Below are 22,455 nucleotides of genomic sequence, written 5' to 3'. Positions count from 1 at the left end.
AATGGCTGCGTGTGTGAGCATGGGTGGTAGGCAACCCATGCAGGTCTGCAGCAATCTGCGTGTGTTTGCAGGCTAAGGGATGCAGTCTCTCCCCTTTGCCAACCGGGAACTCGCAACTGGGGCTTTCCGATATTTCACAAGATCCGGTACAGCGCAGGCTTGTTGAAGATATTAAATCCTCCATTGTGCTATGAAATGGCAGAAAATGTGCTGTGTAATGATTCGTGAAAGTGAGAATACTGTCTTAAGGATGTGGCCTGTTGGGTGTGGGTTATATGATAAGATGAGAGTTATGCTTTTATATATAATGTATGTGTATACACACATGCATGCATACATATACAGTACTGTACATGCATGCAAGAATACATACATACATACATACATACATACATAAATACCAAAGGAACACTCCCTGCGACAGCACAACAGGCATGAACACTGTACAGTACGTATGTATGCGTGTATGCACGCATACTGTTTACATGCATACATACATGTTCATTAATATTCATGTCTGGTTGTGTTATCGCAGGATATGTTTTCCTTTGGTGTTAATGGGAAAGCCTGGCCTGTATTCAAATTACTACCTTGCCAATAAAGAGAGAGAGTGAGAGAGATAGATTTTGAGGGAGAGAGAATGAGAGAGAGAGAGAGAGCGAGAGAATGAGAGGAAGCGAGATAGACGGAGAGATCGAGAGCGAAAGAGAAAGAGCGAGTGGCAGGTGCTTTCCCCTCATTAATCTCCAATGCTGCCCCATCTGGTGTGTGTGTGTGTGTGTGTGTGTGTGGGGGGGGGTGCACTGCCTGATTTACTGCCAGGGGAGAAACAAATAAACAGGAGAGAAGTGACAGGTTGAGAAGGAGGGGGGGGGGGGGGGGGGGGGGTAAACCAGAGAAGCCTTGATTCTGGTTCCGTTAAGTGTGTGTTTTTGCCCTTGCTGGGAGAAAAACACACAGCGATTTACCCCTTAACCACTGGTGTTATGCTGCAGGGACGACGCGCCTTCCCGCTGGAACCCACTGAATTGTCACTTTGTCACAGAGTGTAAGGATGTGCCAGTTGACGTTAGGCCGGCTCCTATCGGAATGTGTGCATGTCCGGGGGTGCTGGGATGCCCCAGCGCCGGTCATTCCGGGCCAAAGCCACCGTGTGTACAGCTGGCTCCGAGCCTGCGCGGCCGGGCAGGATCGGAGCCGATCTGTGCGCGCGCCTGTTGTGTTTCGGGATTCGGCAGGGTTCTGTATCCCACAAATGAACAAGTTTCAAATGGCAATCCTGCACATGAGATGCTTGAACCCGTCTGAATTTTCCACTTTTGAAAGGCAGTGTGAGCCGTTACAGTGTCCCGCACCCCTGAACATTGACATCCCTGTCCTCTGCATGGAACAATGGTCCTGATATTAAAATAGAGCCGAAGAGAGCTAAAACCCAGTATTGAGTCTGATTCAAATTTAAAAAATGATCACGCTTTTTACCGCGTCCTGCCATTTTCCATTTAAGCCGATAGATGGCGCCAAATACGCGCAACAAAATGTAAGTTCCCAACAAAATTAAGTCAGCCGAGCAGCTATGCCAAGGCCATTTGGATATAGAGAGGCTTATTAACTAGCGACTGATTTTTTTAAAAACAAAAGTTAACGACGTTTTGTTTTTATTCGTTCTTTATTCCTTTTTATACCCATTTAACGCATAAGTTCTTACATTTCAGAAGACGTAGTAACTGCAAATCACCTCCCGAAGAACAATACAATTTCCCTTTATGGGGCGGGGGGCGAATCAGGGGCAGGGATATAAGACATAACGAGGCAGGTTTAATATTGAGAGAAGACTTCAGAAGACAGTTATATTATTCCTTCGGAAATAGAACTTGTAATGTTAATTATTTTACACCATACTGCACGACCAATACAAAACAAAATATTTAACCAATGGAAGCTGAAGAGTATGAACGCGCGAACAAGCCAAAAGCCCAGGTAAGAGAAACAGTCCAAATTCAAGCAATGGGAAATAATAGGCTAAGTAAAGAGCACATCCCTACGGGCAGTCAGCAACACGCAGCGGATGTCAGTACATGAGCTGAGCACCACCACTCTCCGCAAACGGCGACAATATAACGGGGTCCTCGTGCGAGCCCTTGCACTCGTGGCGTCACAGGGTGGAGGTATAGGTTGTCGTGGCCGTGTTAAGGGATGGCCGGCACGCCACTAAATTAATGAGGAGCAACAACGTTCTACCCCATACTGAGGAGATTATTCTGCCCATCCACTGCAGTCCGTCACAGAGATTTGGCACATATAATTAACACCGAGAAATGTAAGAGTTTTATGACGTAATGATTGGCAACCTGCGTAGGATACTAATACAAAAATGGTTAATGTAGTTCACTTAAATGCCCTATTGTGGGTATAATTTGCATACATCGAAAACAACTACAACTAACATGTAGTCAGGACAGTAACAATTTATATTAAATATATTGATCGAAATTAATTGAAAATGGCATTTGATTTTATTTAACGATCATACAGTTGACTTAACCTGTAATTTAGGTTTTCTGAAAAATTATGTAGCCTACTTCCAGTGTACTTACAGTTACTCTACAATAATGAAATCCATAGCGTGTTATGGGAAGAGCAGGCATCGCTCAATTAAATCGACAGCATTCGTAATTGATAGCAATTCTTTTTTCATATTTTTCCCAGAGGGATTTCACTTTAAGCTGTCATTTAAATCCCACCCTCACTTTATCCACGCCCACAATTAATGTTTGCGAAATGCTATTGGTTGAAACTCCAGCTCTATTCTCCTCCCTTTTCTACTAGCTTTCATGTGAATTGTAAAAGTAACCGAGGGAAACCGGCCAGACCACTGTTCTCATTCGATTCAGTTTTGTCTAGGAGTGGGTGTATGTACTTGTTTATTAGTATGTAATTGTCAAAGAATTCAAGAGTGTTTGATTTAAAAACACAATCATAGACTTAAGGCCCGTGGGTGAGAACCCGTGCATGTAGCCTACTATTTCATTACTGAAGAACAAAACAATTAAATAGAAGAAAGAAAAGAAGACATTATTTCTAGAGGACTATTAACAATAATGGCATTTTTGACCTTTTGGAACTACTGCCTCCCCATTTCCGTCGTTCTCCTTCTATCCTTTGGACGCGCAGGTAAGGTTTTTTTTTAAATATATATATAATAAGGTAGATATGTTATGGTTATGGTCAGTGATACGCACCACACCTTTCACTTCTTAGAAATTCACTTGCCTCATATTTGTTCTTTGTGTAAATGTAGTGACTGATTTGTCGTAATGCTAACAGGCTACGCGTTGTCGGACAGCGCTCTAGCACAGGCATTTGTCCGTCTACGCACAGGTGTTGTGGACTCAGTGGAATTGAAACAATCGTTCTCTGTCAAAGCCCTTGTTTACTATGGTCTGCACTGCAATGTGTTGACAGGGCAGCACGTTTCACCCCCTAAGTATGACACAGATGCCGTCTATTTCTACGTACAAATGCAGAGTATGTGTATTGATTTTAATAATATATATAAAAAATATCGTCGCAGTCGCCTATCCGCGTGCAATATTGTATACAAGGTACATAGGGTAATGACCTTAATAAAATAAAAAAGAAAGTAAAGTCGCAGTTAAACGGCTTCACATATCGCCACTACAATTTACTGCTAGTTAGTTTTTTCCTTATGTCTTTCGGTAGGCTGTTGGTGGCCGCGTCGACCTCCTGTCCGCTCCACCTTTTTGTCTAATCAGCTATAGCCTAGATGGGGAAAAAAGCGTGCGGGTTTAGCGTGTTGTCTGTGTGCGTTGTGAGTATGGATTTATTTTCAGCGAGTAAGCATGTGTCGCCTTCTTAAGGACTCCCGTTTGTGCTTGCATCGGTAGGCTACTTTGCAGTGTATCCGTTCCTGGCGCGAGCACTATCCATTCGCTACAGCACCTTGAGCGTTCGCAGCCCTGGCTGTGGCACTCGTGCGGCTCTCCGTGGTTTGTGAATGTGCGCATGTTGCGATTTGTCGAAGTGTTTCCGAGGCACTACTGCTGCATGGTTTTGTCTGTTTCTGCACAACAGCGCACACGACATTTTGTTTATTAACGGCGGCCATCCGGGATTTTAGCCTTATTCACCGGAGCAGAAATATATGTTATGTAAATGTGCTCGTAATCAAGTCCCTCTCATACATAAGAGTGACATCAACCTACCCAATGGCAAACAGTTTTAGCCCGTAGGCTTCTCTTCTCCGGGCAGTCGCATGTAATCTCCCATTAGGGGCAGCATATTTCATGCTCACCATCCCTTTTTAAGTGTTCCTGCAGCCGAGGGAGTTGGATTAATAGCACACCCCCTTGACTGAATCATCCCTTTCATTTTCCTTTTGGTTTTTGTCGTTATTAATGCAACGTGAAATACTTTTTTACTCACAACACCGTTTTTAACAGTCAAATGCACTATTATTTTTTGGCGCATGTGCGCAAAAAAAGAGATCCGTGGAATGTTCTTTTAAGCGCGTGCCAGGAAGGATGCCGTCAGGATTCCCCATTCCGTCAGAATAACTCATTCATGAGTAGCTTTCGCGCAGAGCCGAACAGCATGCTGTATGTAAATACGCAGGCACTAGAGCAATAAGACATCACATAGATATAAGCTCTGTCATGGTCAGATGGACATATGGGAGTGGTGAGATGATGTCTGCTTCTGTGGAGAGTAAATGGTTACTGCATACGTACCAGTGTGGCTGTGGGCTGTGTCCAATATGTTTACTGCACCGTGCAGGAAAAATATACAGTTCTTTGTAGTATACCTCTCTAGTCTTTTCAAGCAGGTTCCAGCTAGAGTGATCTTACATGATTGTTTTTGGTGTGTGTGCCTACGTGTGTGTGTGTGTGTGTGCATGTGTGTGTGTATGTACAGCTTGGGGTTGTGTTTAAGCTGTGCGCTGTTGCAGCTAGCAGTTGTGTGCTGATCACTGTCATTAATCTCGATGTGACAGGGGGTTGGGGTGGGGGGGAGGGAGTGGGGTTGGGGGATGGAGAAGGAATGGGGGAAGGGGTGAGTAAAGGGAAGGGAGGAGAGACCAAGGGAGAGAGGGATGAAAAGACGGCGAGGGGTGAAATTAAGAGAGAACGACAAAGAGGGATGGTTGACTGTCAATGCCCCTTTATCTAGCAAATTGACAGAGACAGGTGCCATCTCACCTACATATTTCACACTACTCAACACCCCCGCCCTGCCTAAAGGAGACAATTCTTCAAAAATGTGTGCTGTGTTCCTTTAGAGATTGACCACAACTTCTTCAATATCCTATGCAAAGAGAGAGAGAAAACTGAAAAGGGGGGAATGAGAGGAAGAGAGGCAGAGGAATGTGTGTGTGTGTGGGAGGTGGTGGGATGAGGGAGAGGGAAGATGATTATGAGAGACAGGAGGAGTGATGAACAGAGGGAGAAGGAGGAGAGAGAGAAGAGGAGGGATAGAGGGGGAAGGAGGAGAGAGATAAGAGGAGGGAGAGAGACAGGAGGTGAGTGATGGGGACGGAGGGAGGAGGGAGAGAGGGATTGGAAGAGACGGAGAGGGGGAGAGTGAAGAGGAGGGAGAGAGAGGAGGAGAGTGATAAGGATTGAGGGGAAAAGAGGAAAAAGAGACTGAGGGAAAGAGAGAGGAAAGGAGAGAGAAGACCAGGGAGAGCATCCCTGAGCATCTACCTGAGCAGAGTAATAGGGATGGAGGGAGAGAGAGAGAGAGAGTGTGGGGTCTCCTATCCTCCTGTGAGCTCGGTGTGTGGGGGGAGTGTGGTGAGGGGGAGGCTGATACACTGGAGCTGCTGTTTGGAGCCCTCTCATTTCTTGTACACATCTGATCATCTCCGGCTGTCTGCATGTGTCTGGGTTTCGCGTACGTGCTCCATTTGTTTGAATTATTTCTGGTAATCGCATTGAGTTGTGCCATCTCTTGCGTTCAGTGTCTGTTTGGCTGCCACAACGGTGAACCGTCTTCCAGTTGAAAACAAAAAGCTTGGACTCAACTGCGAGGGCTAAAAAAAGAGAACGGGCCGTTTTTTACGAAGGCTGGAACACTGTTTAGTTTCTCTCTTTTAAATTCAAATGCAAAAAAACCTAAACATTGATTTGTGCTGATTTAAGGTTGGTTGACAAAAATTCAAACTTGGCAACGCTGTCATATGTCAGTTGGGTGTTATGGATGAAATATCCCCATCTATAATCTCCCTAACACATTCCTGGACCGTTTGGGTGATAACAGTTTTGGCTCCGACACAATATTTTCAGTTTCACTTCTTCACAATGTGCTTCTGTGCCATAACAGTGTGATTCAGATACCAACGATGGAAATAAACAAGCACTTAAAGCAGAGAAAGAGACTTTTGTGTGTTCCTGCTTCACACTGGCATTGTCAGGAAGAAAAGCCCAAAACCGATGAAAGGAAGGCGGCCAACGGCAGACTTGTTCAGCGGTGTTCGCATGAAATTAAAATGGCATTTCTCTCGTAAGGGATGTACTTCCCGGACGTGCGGTGAAATGCGGCTTGAAGCGCGTTTCCAGCGGTAGGGGCGGCAGGAGGAGGTGCAGAGGAAGTGGCGCAGCGGTGGTAAAGGAGGTGGAGGAGGTGACTGTAGAGGTCAGCGGTCCACATCTTCGATCTGTTACCGCCAGCGCTCCGAGCCAATGTCGCTCGCAGTCCTGTCTAGCGTCTTTACTTTCCTGGTCGCCCTCTCCCTGAACCTTCAAAGGTCTTTGGAGCCGGGGGCTGCCAGCAGTCCTGCATTAGCCTGGGTGTCCTGCATTTCAGCTGAGGATGACCTAACATGTACAGGACCCCAGTTTTCCCCTATATAAGCATTTTTGTAAACAACCTACCAGATTCTGGTTGCTATATGGTTACCGTGTGCTGCCAATGTAAGTCCTTTGATAAATAATCAGCATTAAATAGTATTAAAGAAATACTATTACACATAATCCCCTTCTGCTATCTGTCTCATCTTCTCTCTCTTTCTCTCTCTCACTCACTTATGCACACACACGCACGCCCACACATGTACACACGCACACATCAACACACTAGCACACACACACGCATGTACGAACACACAGGCCCACACGCACACACGCACACACATGTACACACGCACACATCAACACACTAGCACACACACACACGCATGTACGAAAACACAGGCGCACACGCACACACATGTACGCACGCACGCACACACACACACATATGCGCGGACACATGCATGTATGCACACACAGACACAAACGCACAGGCACATGCGCACACACGCAGGCACATGCACACGCATGCACGCACACTCACACACACACACACACAGGCACACGCACACACTGGCACACGCATGCACGCACACTCACACACACACACACACACACACACATATATACACAGGCACATGCACACGCACACACACACACAGTCGTGGGCCGGCAGCATTGGTGTGCCTTGCTGCGTTTTGTCCCATATTGGAGCGAGAGAATGTCACCACGTTGGGAACCCCGGCAACATGGCAGAGACCCGGGGTACCTGCAGTAATTATATTAGATCAAGCACCGTTCATTCGTCCCGAGCTTGATTGGCTGAAGGAGTCATTGAAGAAGGCCTGCTTAAATTGGAGTGGTGGATGGCGGCGCCTCAGCGTTGCACTAATGTGATTCCCCTCCCGCTGAATGATGTTAACGGCTTGAATTAGTTTTAATGAAGGTCTTCCAGAGAAAGAGTTTTGATGAAAGGCTGTGATGAGGCCAGGTGACGAAGGTACAGAGTGAGCAGGAGGCTGATAGCGAGAGAGAACGAGAGAGAGTCTTAGCAAGAGAGGGTAAAAGTACTATTCAACAAACCCCTTCATCTATACAAGCACATTGAAAAAAGAAATGTATAAATAAATACAGAAGACCTTGCATTGAACACTCACGAAAAGAAAACAAGAAAAAGAAAAGATTAAAAAAGACAGAGAAAGAACAAATGACGGGGTAGGGAGCAGAGTGGCGGAGTGTTGGGATTGGGCCAGGGTGCCGTCAGGGATTTTGGGCCCATGAGAAATCTTGCACCGGGGCCCACCACAAAATAAAATTGTACGTTTTCATATTTTTTTGCGGGCCCCTGTTAGACAGGGCCCTTGGAATCGTCCAAACTAACCGCCCCCCCCCCCCCCCCCCCCCCCCACGGCTCTCCCGGGATAGGACACTCCACACTCAGGACACAGTCCATTGGACCTAAGAAGATAGGAATGAAGGGATGGGTGAAGACAGGAGGAAGGGGAAAGAAAAAACCATACAGACAAGTCACAGACCACTGGACCATGCGCCAGCGAGATTGGGAAGAGGGGGGAAAGAGTGGGGAACAAAATGGCTTAATGATTGCATGATTTACTTCAAGTAAAAAGAGGAAAAGAAGGTGAGTCCTGCATCAAAACACTCTCGACTTAAACACAAGTTTTTACAAAGAGGGCAAAGGAGGACAAGTGAGGAGAAGGTAACAGCCCGTGAATGAGCGCTGCAAAGCTGTGAATGAGTATGAGAGATGGGCAGAGTGAGTCAGAGATGTGGAAGAAGAGATAAAGAAAGGGTGGTGGTAGTCAGCAATCGCAACAGAAGAAAATGGCTCCCTGATGACTCAGTATATGCTGCTAGCACCTATGCTGCTAGCCCAGGCTGGGCCCTGGTCATGGGGTTTTGTCTTGACTGCATCAGTAGCCGACTTGGCTCAGTCGTTAGCCGGCTGCGGACCGAAGTCTTCAGTGGCAGGCTGCACTCACTCTCTTCCCACCAGGCGTGGGGTGGGGTTCAGTCAGGTCAGGGTTTCTTTGGGTTAACGCGGCATGCGCAAGCTTCCTGTTACTCTTGCACAGGCAAGTTCATCAGAAACTGGTTCTCACCAAAAAAAAAGGAACCTTTTTTTTTTTTTGGTAAAAAAATAACACCAAGGATAAGTTAACGAGAAACAGAAAGGGCAATAGCACAAAAAGAGGAGAGCCAAAGTAAGCATAGAAGAAGAAAGAGAAGAATAAAAGCTGGAGAATTGAGAGAAAGGGCCCGGTCTGTGGTAGAGGGTGACCACACTCCATACAGGCTTGTTAAATGCTACAGATCATGGTCTGGTGCAGTGGCAGACTCGGGTCCTGGAGGGCTGCTCGTGGCACTGCTGTTCCTGTCTGGCCTAGCTGGCCCAATTAAGGAATCAGCCTTCTACTTCTACACCAGGGGTGTGCACCAAGCGCCAATCCGTTTCAGGCTTTTAGGCCAACTTCTGCTCTTAACTACTTAATTAGCTCAATCGTATCTTAATCCGGCATTCGTGTACACAGCAGCTGCAGATTACAAGTGTATCCGGAGGGTTTTACTGTGCTCAAGTATGGGAGTGAGCCAGCTTGGTTTATAGAGCTGTCAGAAAACTAAAACTAAGGAAATTGGTTGGAACAAAGAACAGTACGGTGACCGGCCCTCGAAGGACCGGAGTTGTGCACCTCCGACTCTCCCCAAATTCACTGCGCTAAACTGCTTTTTGAGTTTCTTAAGGTGAAAATACATTGCAAGTTACTGCTTATAAGCATGCAACACATCTCAAGTTGAGCTGCGATAATTGAAAAACAGAGCAGAAACTGGTGGAAAGAAGGGTCTATACAAAGTACTGGAGGTGTTTGTTTAACCTCAAGACACCCAACAGGCCCCCCCCCCCCCCCCCATAGGCACATTTCTCTCAAATGTTTCTTTTTGAGTGGGTAATGGCACCCTCTCCCTCAAAGTTACTGTTTACAATGGGCTACAATGCGCCATACCTACAAGTACAATCAGATTTGCACCGTTAACATGTCTCCCAGAGAAGCTAACATATGAGCATTATCATGAACGTTTGGTTGACCAGCTGTTTGCAGATGGAACAGTTTCCGGGAGTATTGGGAAGGTAGCAGAAAAGGGTGCGATGTCACAAGATCCTGTTTGCTTGTGGTGATGTTATGACATGGCTCCAGGCTGTGCAATAACACAGAAGGAGTGATTTTGAGTAACTGGGTTACTTAGCTCTGGAGTTGTTGGAGGACAATTTCTGAAGTTTGGGCCTCATCATATGCGCCTTGATGTTTTGACGTCATTCAGCATTTTAAATACGGGAGAATTGATGAACTTTGATTACTCGGTAATCAATCAGTAACCAGGGCCGACTACAATAATTTATGCTGTTCAAGTTTCTGAACCATTTGAAGTTTTAGGATGAAATCATTGCTATAGTAATTAACAGGCCAATCTATTAATTTAATCAACCGAAGCTTTGAAAATCCATTATGCTATTACAATATTATCAATTTTTTACTGAATTGAAAATTTTCAAATATTTTCATGATCAAATGATTATTTTTATTATTTATTTAACAACTTCTCATCCCGTTTTTACGACCTTTTCCACAGCCTGTTTATTAGCCTGTCCTTGACTGTCCTCAGGGAGGGCTGGCACAGACCCTGCTATGACCAGGGCCAGTCTGTGGTCTGTCGCTCTCTCTCCCTCTCCCCCTCTCTCTCCCTCTCCCCCCTCTCCCCCTCTCTCTCATCATCTCCCCCCCCCCCCCCTTTCTCACTCTCACTCTCTCTCAGACTGTTCTTCAGGCCTGCCTTCTTTGTTCTCTGTTTAAACCTGCGCTAGTTGCTATGGTCACTGGCAGGGCCGAGGCTGTTCCGCGCTTTCGGCTGGCCGTGTCGCCCGGGACTCCCTCTTTCTCCGCTGTGGCTGTCACAACGCGGACGCCATTCCTCCGCGCGGTTTTGATGAATGTTTCCTCTCTAATGCCGTCGTGGACGTTCCCGCGCTCAGACTCGGGTCAGGAGGCGGAGGTCTGTCCAGGTCCTGGAGGACCATGCGCGACACGCCGCCGCGCAGGGTATAGACGACAGCCTGCGACAAATAAACTGATGGTGATGGAGGCTGGAGTCTGCACTGGAAAGGGAAAACACGGCTGCCCACAGCAGACAAGACGGAAGTGAAATCCTGGACTAGTGCCTTGCACCCTTGTTGAGAGACCCGGCCTCCCTTTTCCACTGCAGTGCTGTTTGATGTAGTCGTAGTCAGGTCTGAGGGAGTTCGTCTTGTGGTCATCCACACACACACACACACACACACACACACAAACACAAACTTGCAGTGCCTGCTGCCAACCCAAGACCCTGCAGGGGGTTTTCCATTCCAAAGTACTCATTTGGCCTGGAAACAAACCCTGGCAAAATCGGTGGAATTGTAAAAAAAAAGAAAAATGTAAAAAATAAATAACTAAAAAGTCTCGTAAAAAAAAACAAAAAAAAAAACTTGGAAGACGGGAAATAAAAAAAGTACTCTCTCAGCCGTGCTTTTTATCAGCGGTGAGATTCACTCTGGAGTGCGGAGGTCACTGAATCCCTCCTCCACACACACACAACTGTATCGCCGGTTTATTTGAGCTGCAGAATGAACAGCCAAATTGGATCTCCTCTTGAATAGAGAGAGAGATTATTTTTTCTAACAATGGATTCCTTCGCTGAGATTTCCATAGCCCAGAAAGCGTAGCATACAAAACTGATCAGGCCTGTTGACCTTGCTGGTTCATTATTGTGGGAAAACCTATTTTTGGGATGTTGAAGGCGGATAATGAGAGCACGTATGTCCAGTGGTACAGCTTGTTACTGTGCTGTGTTTGTGGAATTGGAGAGTTTGTACTTCAGTAATTCATAAGTCGATTCCTGTGGCAATCAGTGTGTTTTTCTGACTGGAAATTGAAAGAACTGAAATTGTTTTTTAAAACTGCGGATGAACCCTGGAAAAGTCCTCACTGCCTTGCAGACAAAATGGTGAAACAAGGCCAGATGGTTGTGAATTCTGAAGGGATTCAATAAGGCACAAAAAACCCAATGGTGTGTTCTGATTGATTTCTTGAACAAGGGGCTCTGATATCTTTACTGTGAGCCTCTTTAAAGCAAAGCCTCAGGGAAACTTAAGTGTTGCAAAGCAAAACAAAGTTTGTCGACTTCAGAATGAAACGTAAACGTTTCGCCGAAGAACCGTGGGCACAAGAGGGGCCATGCCGACGAACCACCCCATCCAATTACTAAGCATCTGACAAACCAGATCGTCCAATTACTGAACATCTGACAAACCAGCTCGTCCAATTATCGAACAGCTGACAAACCAGCTCGGCCAGCTACAGTACAGATGACAAATCGGCTTGTCCAGCTACTGTAAAACTTGCCCCCCTCACAGGCTCACCTGCTTCAGACAGTTGCTAGCCATTCATTTAATTTAATTTCAGCTATTTCAGGTCAGTTTGTCTTCAGCTGTATGAGTAATCTACGGGTGTCATGTCGAATCCTGCCAAAAATAAGCCATTCACAGCCTGTATTCTAACTGTGTTTTCATGTGGATCAAATATAGGGATGATGAAATGTAGCTTTCATGAAACATGGTTGTTTGGTGAAATACTATGTTATTTTTTTTCTGCGGTTGCCTTACGGAGGAAGTGGTCCTTGGCTGGATGCTTTTGTTCACACAGGGACCTTTGTTTCGCTTCCATATTAGCTCACTGCAGTCTCCTCGTATCTGATAAATAGGCTGTCAGCAAACTTTAAAGACCCAGCCTTGTTTTGTGTAAATGCAATTATAAGGATTGTTTATTTACTCAAAATATGAATTATAATAGATGTGGAGGACATGCGATTTATGTGCATACCGGGAAATTAAAAACAAACATAAGGCGTAGGCAATTAAAATCTTGGACAATCCCAAAATATGGTAGGGATATCAATCTTAGTGTTCGTTAACACCCAAACATGCACACACGCACACAAACACACACACACACACGTACATGCACACACATGGATACACACACACAGACACACACATGCATGCACACACATGGAAACACACACTCACACACACACACGTGCATGCACACACATGGATACACACACACACAGACACGCACGTGCATGCACACGCATTGGAACACACACACACACACACACACCCTCACACTCTCTCTCTGTCTTCCTCTTTCTCTGGTATTTTGATGGCGCAGAGTTATTTCATTAAATACATTTGTGCTGGGCTCCTTCAGCACACTCCAAATGTCAGCCCATATAGTAATCCTTTTGTAGCGTCCCAGAGGATATTACAGCGGGATGGAAAGAAACTCTCAGCGCAATGTGATCAACCGCTTTTTTTAAATCTCACCCCATACCTGCCCAATTTATGTTCTGTTATTTTTTTACACGTTTTTACACCCTCAACTACGTGCCTCTAACTGGCTCCCTCCTGTTAGCTATCGCTGCCATCTCTCGCCCTGTCCCTCTCTCCTCGTCTCTCTCTTCATCCCTCCTCTGTAATCAGCGTGCGTTTCCCTAGGTTATTAAACGGGGGATTGTGTGCACACTGTCAACTGTGAATAACTGTCACTCCCCTATTCCCCGGGTCTTCCCGTTAGACTAAGCTCAGCGCTGCTCCTGACGCTGCGCAGACCAATGCGCTCATCCCCCTCGCGAGGAAGACCAGCTTCGGCCGGTTTCAGTTGCGAACGTCTTTTTCGGAAAAGGTGCGCTTTCTGCTTGTGTCCGGATCATTCCCCATCAGCCGTGCCTATCCCCTTTCTTTTATGTTAAAGACCAGCCGGCACCCCTTCCCCCCGTGTCCACCGATATATTCCAGGGCCCCAAAACACAGGACACCAGAGCTGCGTTCAAGATGGCAAATGTTAGCTAACATTCGTGAACATATTCAAACTTTTTTCTGTTCGACACGAACGTTAGCCAACATTACCTAACAATTTCAAAAGATAGTGTGTGGCGAAAAAATGGCTGCCGAAGGGGAAAACGCAGAGAGAATAAAACTTGACAATTATTTGGCTGTTATAATACACTTTAAGTAATGTCTTACCTTATAAAATATATTACAGGTAGCTAAGCAACGAATCAGCTAGCTGGCATTGTTAGATCTAAGTCGCATCCATTTGTATTCAAAATGCGTTGGTGGCGAACTAAATGGAATGTTCACTTAAAATCGTTCAACAGTAACTGTTTGCTGAAGCATAGTTCGCCGTGAACATCCACTGTCTGGAACGCACGTCTGGTAACCTATGTCTGCCTATCATCATCCTAACTCCATATGTACACACTCCAATCCAGTTAGACAAGCTATTCCGTGATATGAAAAAATAGCTGTCGTTGTGATCCTCATGTATTTAAAAAGCCTTTTAAAATCTTTCTTTTTCCCCCTATTCTTAGCAAACATAAGAGTATGTGACATAACATCTACAGAAAATAAAAAGGGTGTTATATTTTTTAGACTATTAATTACTTGCTTTGTGTTATTTATTCTACCGAATAATGACTTTTGTCTTCATGTTTTGCGACTGAAGCTTTCATCAGTAATTTCCTATTATCTCAAGGCCCCGCTGGCAGCTCCCTGAGGCCCCCTTTGGGCTCCGGGCCCCCTGATGAGAACCACAGGTTTGTGGAGCACGTTTGTAGCGGAGGGTATTTCTACCTCGTCCCTGCTTGACACCGTTGGCCTTTTTTTCTCCTTTTTCTCCCCAATTTGAACGCTCGTCACAGTCTCCGCTGTCAATTTGGGGAGAATGACGCCAGGCACTCCACTCTCCTCCTCCAATGTGATGTCACCCGCCTCATCTTTTGCAGTGTGGTTCTAACTGACATTAAAAAAAAAAAACCCAGTAAGTGTCAAAATATGTTGCTTATATGAGGCACTAATGACAAGTTTTATACTGTTTAAAAGTATGAAAAAATGCGAGGTTTTAAAGTCGTATCTGCTTGGAGCCTATTTACTTTGGAATCTTTGAAGCTCCATATCTTAAAACTCTCAGAATGCAGAAACCTTCTAATTCTCAGCTCACGACAGATGTGAGTGGGAGGAAAGCACTTTACTCCTCTTCAACAAGTGAACAGCAAGCTCACAGTTGACCAGTGGTGGTCAGTGGTGAGCAATGAGATATCATCATCACCAGTCAGTTGAAGCCGCTCAGAACTGGCATGTCCCGGTCTCAATAAATCCACCTCCATCCTTTGAACTCTCGTTCTGGCTCTCCACCTCTACCAAACCCTTCTTCTTTACTCCACTTTTTCAATCTGTCAATCGAACTGTATTTCCCATGGCATATATTTGCAATTAAGCTTTGTTTGTAAAAACCAGACAGTCACAGAACCCACTGGAATAATCCACCTCCTGCTCTCTCTCTCTCTCTCTCTCTCTCTCTCTCTCTCTCCCTCCCTCTCCCTCCCTCCCTCTCTCTCTCTGTCTTTCACTCTGCCCTTTCACCAGTGCCATTTCACCATTCCTCTCATGACTCCCTCTCTCTCCCCTGCCATCCTCTTATCCCTCCCTCTAGCTTCCTGCCTCCTTCATCCCTTCTCTCAGCCCTTCTCTCTATCACCCTTTCCCCCTCCGGCAATGTGTCTCCCTCTCTCCTGTCCTCCCTCAGTCCACTCCTCCTCTTCCTCCTCTCTCGGCCGATGGGAGGCCTTGCTGCAAAGGGGTGTTTCAGCGCCGATTATACATTCATTTTTAATTTCCCCCTGCTCCCGTGACCACCCCCCTGATGCTGGTATATAAAATTTCCCTCCTACTCCATCTTGCCCTTTGACCCCCCCCATCTGCCAATTCTGCTCCGCATCATTTGCTGTCAACTCCACTTAGAGTCCCTCACCTGCTACCCAGGCCTATGGTAATACACACTGTGTCAGGCCTCGAGTCTATGTGTGTGTGTGTGTGTGTGTGTGCGCGCCTGCATTTAGGTATGGGCGTGTGGTTGTTTGTAGTTGTGTGTGTGGGTCTGCATGTATGTGTACGTTTGTGTGACTACATATGTGTGTGTGAGTGTACATGTGTGTATGTGGGTGTGCACATGTTTATGAGTGTGATGGCACACGTGTGTATGTGTGTGTTTGGCCGCACGGATGCTGTGGTCACTAGGATTCCACTCACACTTGCAGGCTGACACACAGATCATTGTTTCTGTGTCGTTATCATGCGAAACACACCCTTGCATATTCACTCGCCTATGCGCACAGATGAATACACACACCCACACACACACGCTTGTGCAGTATAACACTCGCATTCCCTCCCACACACACACACACACACACACACACACGTGCGCACAGAAACCATTACAGCAGTGCTTGACAATGTGCAAAGTGTGCCCTTTGGAGGTGATATAGAAGGCGCATTGTAAGGTAATTAACACAGGCGTGTAAACATGCGCATCACTGTTAATCAAAGCACGCCTCTGTGAATTGTGCGTCTCTTCTTATGACATTTACAGAACAGCCGAGAGCCGGGGTGTCTGTTCGTATCCGAAAACTGGGCCAGTGTGGCAGCGGATGTCTGTTACATTACATTACATTATTGGCATTTTGGCAGACGCTCTTATCCAGAGCGACATACAGTTGATTAGACTAAGCAGGAGAAAATCCCCTCCCCTGAAGCAAAGCAGGGTTAAGGGACTTGCTCAAGGGCCCAACGGCTGTGCAGATCTTATTGTGGCTACACCGGGGATCGAACATGCCGACCTTGCGGGTCCCAATCATTAACCACTACGCTACAGGCCGCCCTGTTCCAACCCAGCACTTAGACACGAAAATGAGCAGGGGCTTCATCTACAGAAATGATTTAAACTCAGTCATAACCTTAAGATCATTTCCAATGTTGTGCTTAGGTAGAAAAAAGTCCCTTACTTACTGAGGTTTAAAGTGGCTCATCTGTGTCTTACGAACTCACGTGAATGTGCTTTACAATTACCCTGTTTTGTGAATGTGGTCATTAAATATTAAATAAAGTTCAAAAGTATTTCAGCTATTCTTGTGCTCTTCAAGTCTAAAATTAGCTATCAGTTAAATGTTATTCTTACACATAGCCTGCTCCAGGGATTCACATTCAGCCCTCAGACTTGAAGTAACTCCACGAAACCAGCAGGTAATTAACTTCTAGTATAAACTTTACATAGAGATGCATACAATTGTATCCAGGTCAAAGTGAGATTGTGTAAACAACTATTTAGTAATGGTTTCTGTGTACTACTATCTGAGATACGATTTGATTGTGAAACGATTTTTATAAACGAGGCCCCAGGTCGGCAGTTATACTTGTCTCGTAAATGACACGGCAGCACCCGAACGCATGTCTCCCAAATGCATCCGAATGCATGTCTCCTAAACGCTGCCATTGGAACTCACGCTGGCTGAGTGGAGTAGACCTCCAACCCAATCGCAGTCACATTGACTTTCGCAGCTATACTAGCCTATCGACTGCAGAGTCACACAGACCCACAAGCATGCGCACACACGCGCACACACGCGCGCACACAAGCACACACACAAGCACACACATAAGCGCACACACATACACACAAGCACACACACGCACGCACACACACACACACACATACACGCACACACATGCGTACCCCCCCCCACACACACAGTCACATACACTGACACATAGGCCTGCACACACTCACAAATGTGTGCCCACACGTGCTGCAGGCACACAAATATGGACCCCCCCCCCCCCCCCCCCCCCCCCCCCCCACCCACCCACACACATATCATATCAGTGTAGGTAATGTGTTTATGACCATTGTAGTTGCAGGTTCCAGGCGTGGCATTCCCTGCACAGTAACCTTGAGCAGCTCCAGGTTACAGTGATGCTGTGTATGATAATGTGTACACAATGGTGTGGAAGCCGTTCTGGATGAGGGTGCCTGCTAAGAGCATAAATGATGACAGTGATTAGATTTTACTTATTACATATGGACGGAGACCTTTAGAGGAAATAAACATCCTTTTTCTCCAGCTCTGCCACCCCTCGCCCAATCTCTCCATCCATCTTTTCCTCTCTCCTTCTTCTGCTCCCACTCCACCCCCGCCTCAGACTCCCTCTCTCACAAGTTACCGTAGCCATTTGCCATTTGGCTCCCCTCCGTCTCCCTCTCTCTCTCTCCCGATGCCTCTGTCTCTGTAACAAATCCATCCCTTTGTTTTTTTGCCAAAGCTTCCTTTTTTCTATCCCTCTTTCAGTTTGCCTTGGCAGAGCACAAAAAGAGAGGGAGAGGAGAGCGAGAGAGGGAGAGGGTATGGGAGAACCACCAGGGAACGCAGAAAGCTGTAAAACAACCAGGAAACGCGTCAAGTAGCTTTAGATTAATCCCATTAATTGCGCTTCTGAAATTCAGGTTGTGACACAGTTGTTATTGCTTTGTATTATTAATAAAAGAGATATCAAAGAGAGAGGTAAGGGAGGGGGAGATGGAGGGGTTGAATCAATAAAAAGGCATATAAGGAAATTAAAACGGGAGGGAAAGACAGAATGGGGGGCTGCTTTGGATTTTATTATTAGTCACTCTTGGTTTAATTAGCTACTCCTATTTTACTGAAGCCCATGCACACACACGCAAAGGCCAAAATGGCCCATTACCAAACTAGCAGTGGCTGCTTTTAAAAAGGCTTATTTAAAAAAAGGCTCATTTTTGTCCAAGGCTCATTTTTTAACAAAATATGAATGCAGGAAATGACATGAAAAAAGATGCCGTTATTTTTAGCTCCCTTGAGAATCCCCCCCCCCCCCCATTGATAGCATGTGCCTGGTGAGTTGCGGCTTTACAGCTGTGTGCAAGCTGTGCAGTCTTTGCTAGCAAGACAAAAAAACAAGTACCGACTACAACATTAATTTCGGGCGCATGTTGCGGCATTGCATCACACCATTTTTAACGATGCTCCATTATTCTATACTGTTCGCTGGGCCTGAGCCCTGGAGTGTCAGTGTTTATTTGTGGCGAGCGCGCTGTGATTTTGTGCTGCACAGACACAGACCGTACTCTTCAGTTCTGCTCAGCGCACGCCTGCGCGCGCCCGTCAGGACCCAACGGCTATCAGATTTATTAGGCGGTGGGATCATGACGCAATGCTGTCATCGTGTATGCTATGCTGCGATCTCTATGCACATTAAATAATTTAAGTTCACCTCGACTAACCCTAAGGAGAAGATATATTACAAGAATTAATCAACTATCAAACTTTTTTTTTTAATTCCCCCGCCACTTCCGTCTAATCAGCAGTGCTATCTGAGCTGAAATCTCACCGGATCTTTCTGTCCCAACAAGCCCCCGATCTCGTCCATTCCCCGGTGCTTCCGCTGACGCGGATGTGGTTGATAATGGTGATGATTACTTAATGAAATGCTGGAGATGAAATTTGAGCGCAGCGCAAGCACCCTGCCCCCCTCCCCTCAGCACTTACGAGTCCACGGCAAGTAAAACGGAAAGGGCGGCGCATTTGGATTCCACACAGGCAGTGCTGTGAAATTCATTTGCGCGCCTCAGATGCGACCCACTTGTTTGAAGTGCGCCACATCAGTTATTCTCCAAATGCATCACCATTAGCCCAGGGTTCTCAAGTCCCGTTCTGGACCTGTGTTAAACAAACACTGACAACTGTGTATGTGTGTTCGTGCCTGCACATAACTGCTCGTGCGTTTACGTGTGTTAGAGTGTATGTATGTGGTAGTGTCGATGTATGTGTTTATTTGTATCTATGTATTGGTATTGGAAGTAGGGCAAAGCTTACATTTTTTTTTTTTTTTTTTAAAGCTTTGAAAAACTGCAGTTTAGATAATTAGCCTGCAAGTAATGCTGAGGGGTGTGTGTGTGTGTGTGTGTGTGTGTGTTTTTCTGCCAGTGCGTGCGTGTGTGTGTGTGTTTCTGCCTGTGTGTGTGTGTGTGTGTGTGTGTGTTTCTGCCTGTGCGTGCGTGTGTGTGTGTGTGTGTGTGTTTCTGCCTGTGTGTGTGTGTGTGTTTCTGCCTGTGCATGTGTGTGTGTGTTTCTGCCTGTGTGTGTGTGTGTGTGTGTGTGTGTGTGTGTGTTTCTGCCTGTGCGTGTGTGTGTGTGTTTCTGCCTGTGCGTGTGTGTGTGTGTTTCTTGCCTGTGTGTGTGTGTGTGTGTGTTTCTGCCTGTGTGTGTGTATGTGTGCGTGTGTGTTTCTGCCTGTGCGTGTGTGTGTTTCTGCCTGTGCGTGTGTGTGTGTGGTTCTGCCTGTGCGTGTGTGTGTGTTTCTGCCTGTGTGTGTGTGTGTGTTTCTGCCTGTGTGTGTGTGTATGTGTGCGTGTATGTGTGTGTGTGTGTGTGCGTGTGTATGTATGTGTGTGTGTGTCTGCGTGTGTGTATGAGCATGCGTGCATGTTGGGGTGGGGGGCGGTCAGTGAGGACAGAAAAATCTAAGGGATGAGAGAATTTGTTGGAAGAGATAAAAACAGTTTGAGTGTGACAAAGAAAAAGGAGTTTATGGATTCGAAGGGACAGAGGAGAGGAAATGAATAGAGGGAGAGAAAAGGAGAGATAGAGGGAGAGAAGGATTAAATGAATCAGATTTAATCCTGCTGGTGATATTACTGGAAGTTATTCTCGGTCAGAGAAGAGGAAGGGTAAGATTGCACTTCTAAATCATTTTAATTATTATTTCTGAACCATTTGAGGTCGAATGGCAGGGCCCATCTGCTCAGACAAACAGCGTGTAATTAGACCGGAAATAAGGAAATCAAGTTATTATTACTGCCAAAAACCCGTTTTCTTAAAGACATAATACATGGGAGACCTTTCGAGGTAATGATAGTCATGATTAACTGATGAGGAGAAAGGGCATGGGGAGACAGAGAAGGATTCAGCGATGAGGAAGATGATGCCAAACAGAATACGCTTAAAGAAGATGATGAAAAAGAGGGGGGGAGAAAGAGTGATGGCAAGGAAGAAAGGTGAAAGGAAATTAAAACTGGAGGGTGGACACAATGGAGCCTGCTTTGGATTTTATAATTAGTTACTCTAGGGTATAATACCTCTTAATTTACCGAGGCCCTTTTACCCACACAAAGGGCTGGGATGGCGGATGAGCTCAAAGTGAGCGGTGACGGACAGGGGGCTCCTGGTCGCGATCAGGGGCAGTTGAGGCAGCTGTGTTGTGGTTAAAAAAAAAGTTTTTTTTAAAAGGGCAGAAATGATAAAAGCTCAAAAGACTTGGCTCAGGGGAAATGGCAGCTTAGAGAAGAAACAGTACGAACTCCCACACTGTGTGCTGCTCCTGAAGAGAGCCTGCGATGTAATGTAATGCAAAAACACAACAAATATATGTTTGCAGTATTCATGTGGAAAATTAAAATGCTAAGTACGATTCACAAACGGCAGTAAAAAAATAAATTAATAAATATTGTGCGCTGTGCTTCAAAGCATTTTCCATGCTGGGCCTAGCCACGGTCTATTTTAAATGTACTGGTTGCCTCTGGTGTTAAAATGAAGTGCCAATGATAGACTAGTCTTCCCCCAGGTACCCAGTGAGAGGAGGAGAGGAAATGGAGTGGGAGAAGCAGAGGAGGCGAATAGTAAAGGAAGGCGGTGATAATGACAGTGATGAGGAAGAATTGAGCTCAGGCAGTTTGAATCAGTGCAGCCGCTTAGAGCCAGCTGAGAAAAATGAATATTAATGTCAGTGTCTGTGTGATAACACTGCGACCTGCTGATTCCCGCACCGTGTCAACACATGGCCCCCTGTCTGCCTCATCAACGTGCTCACACACCCGCTGATGGGTGTAATCACACACACACACACACACACACACACCTGCAACCACACCCACACACACACACACACACACACCCGCTGATGGGTGTAATCACACACACACACACACACACACACACACCTGCAACCACACCCCACACACACACACACACACACACCCGCTGATGGGTGTAATCACTCATACACACACGTACACACACACCTGCAAACAAACACTCACACACCCGCTGATGGGTGTAATCACACACACACACACACACACACCCGCTGATGGATGTAATCACACACACCCGCTGATGGATGTATTCACACACACACACCTGCCGATGGATGTGTTCACACACACACACCTGCTGATGGATGTATTCACACACACACACCCGCTGATGGGTGTAATCACACACACACACACACACACACACACACACACAAATGCGTGTGTACACACCCACAAACACTCCCACACTTGCCTGCCCACACGCCCACACATGGACACATATCAAATTTCAAACACATGCACAGAATAATACTCAAACACACACCCATACGCGTCCAAACTCGCACTCAAGAATGCACATACAGTAGCAGCACCCATAAACACATACTGAGAACACACACACACACACACGCCACACACACACACACGCAACACACACACACACACGCCACACACACACACACACACACACACACGCAACACACACACACGCCACACACACACACACGCCACACACACACACACACACACACACGCCACACACACACACACACACCACACACACACACACACACACACACACACAGGGAATT

The 22,455-nt window shown here is 46.1% G+C and overlaps 1 protein-coding gene across 1 annotated transcript in view; it reads left to right on the top strand.

Moving 5' to 3' along the window:
* The first annotated feature begins 2,860 nt into the window (after positions 1 to 2,860).
* The window catches only part of cadm4 (cell adhesion molecule 4), an 85,804-nt gene continuing 66,209 nt past the window's right edge, over positions 2,861 to 22,455 (top strand). The window contains exon 1 of the mRNA XM_061216562.1: positions 2,861 to 3,171. Within this exon, the coding sequence (XP_061072546.1) occupies positions 3,099 to 3,171 (73 nt within the window). The 5' untranslated portion in view covers positions 2,861 to 3,098. The remainder of the gene's footprint in view (positions 3,172 to 22,455) is intronic.

Source organism: Conger conger, chromosome 1 (genome assembly GCF_963514075.1).
Source record: "Conger conger chromosome 1, fConCon1.1, whole genome shotgun sequence".
NCBI classification, from domain to species: Eukaryota; Metazoa; Chordata; class Actinopteri; order Anguilliformes; family Congridae; genus Conger; species Conger conger.
This window is presented reverse-complemented; position numbering and strand designations above follow the sequence as displayed.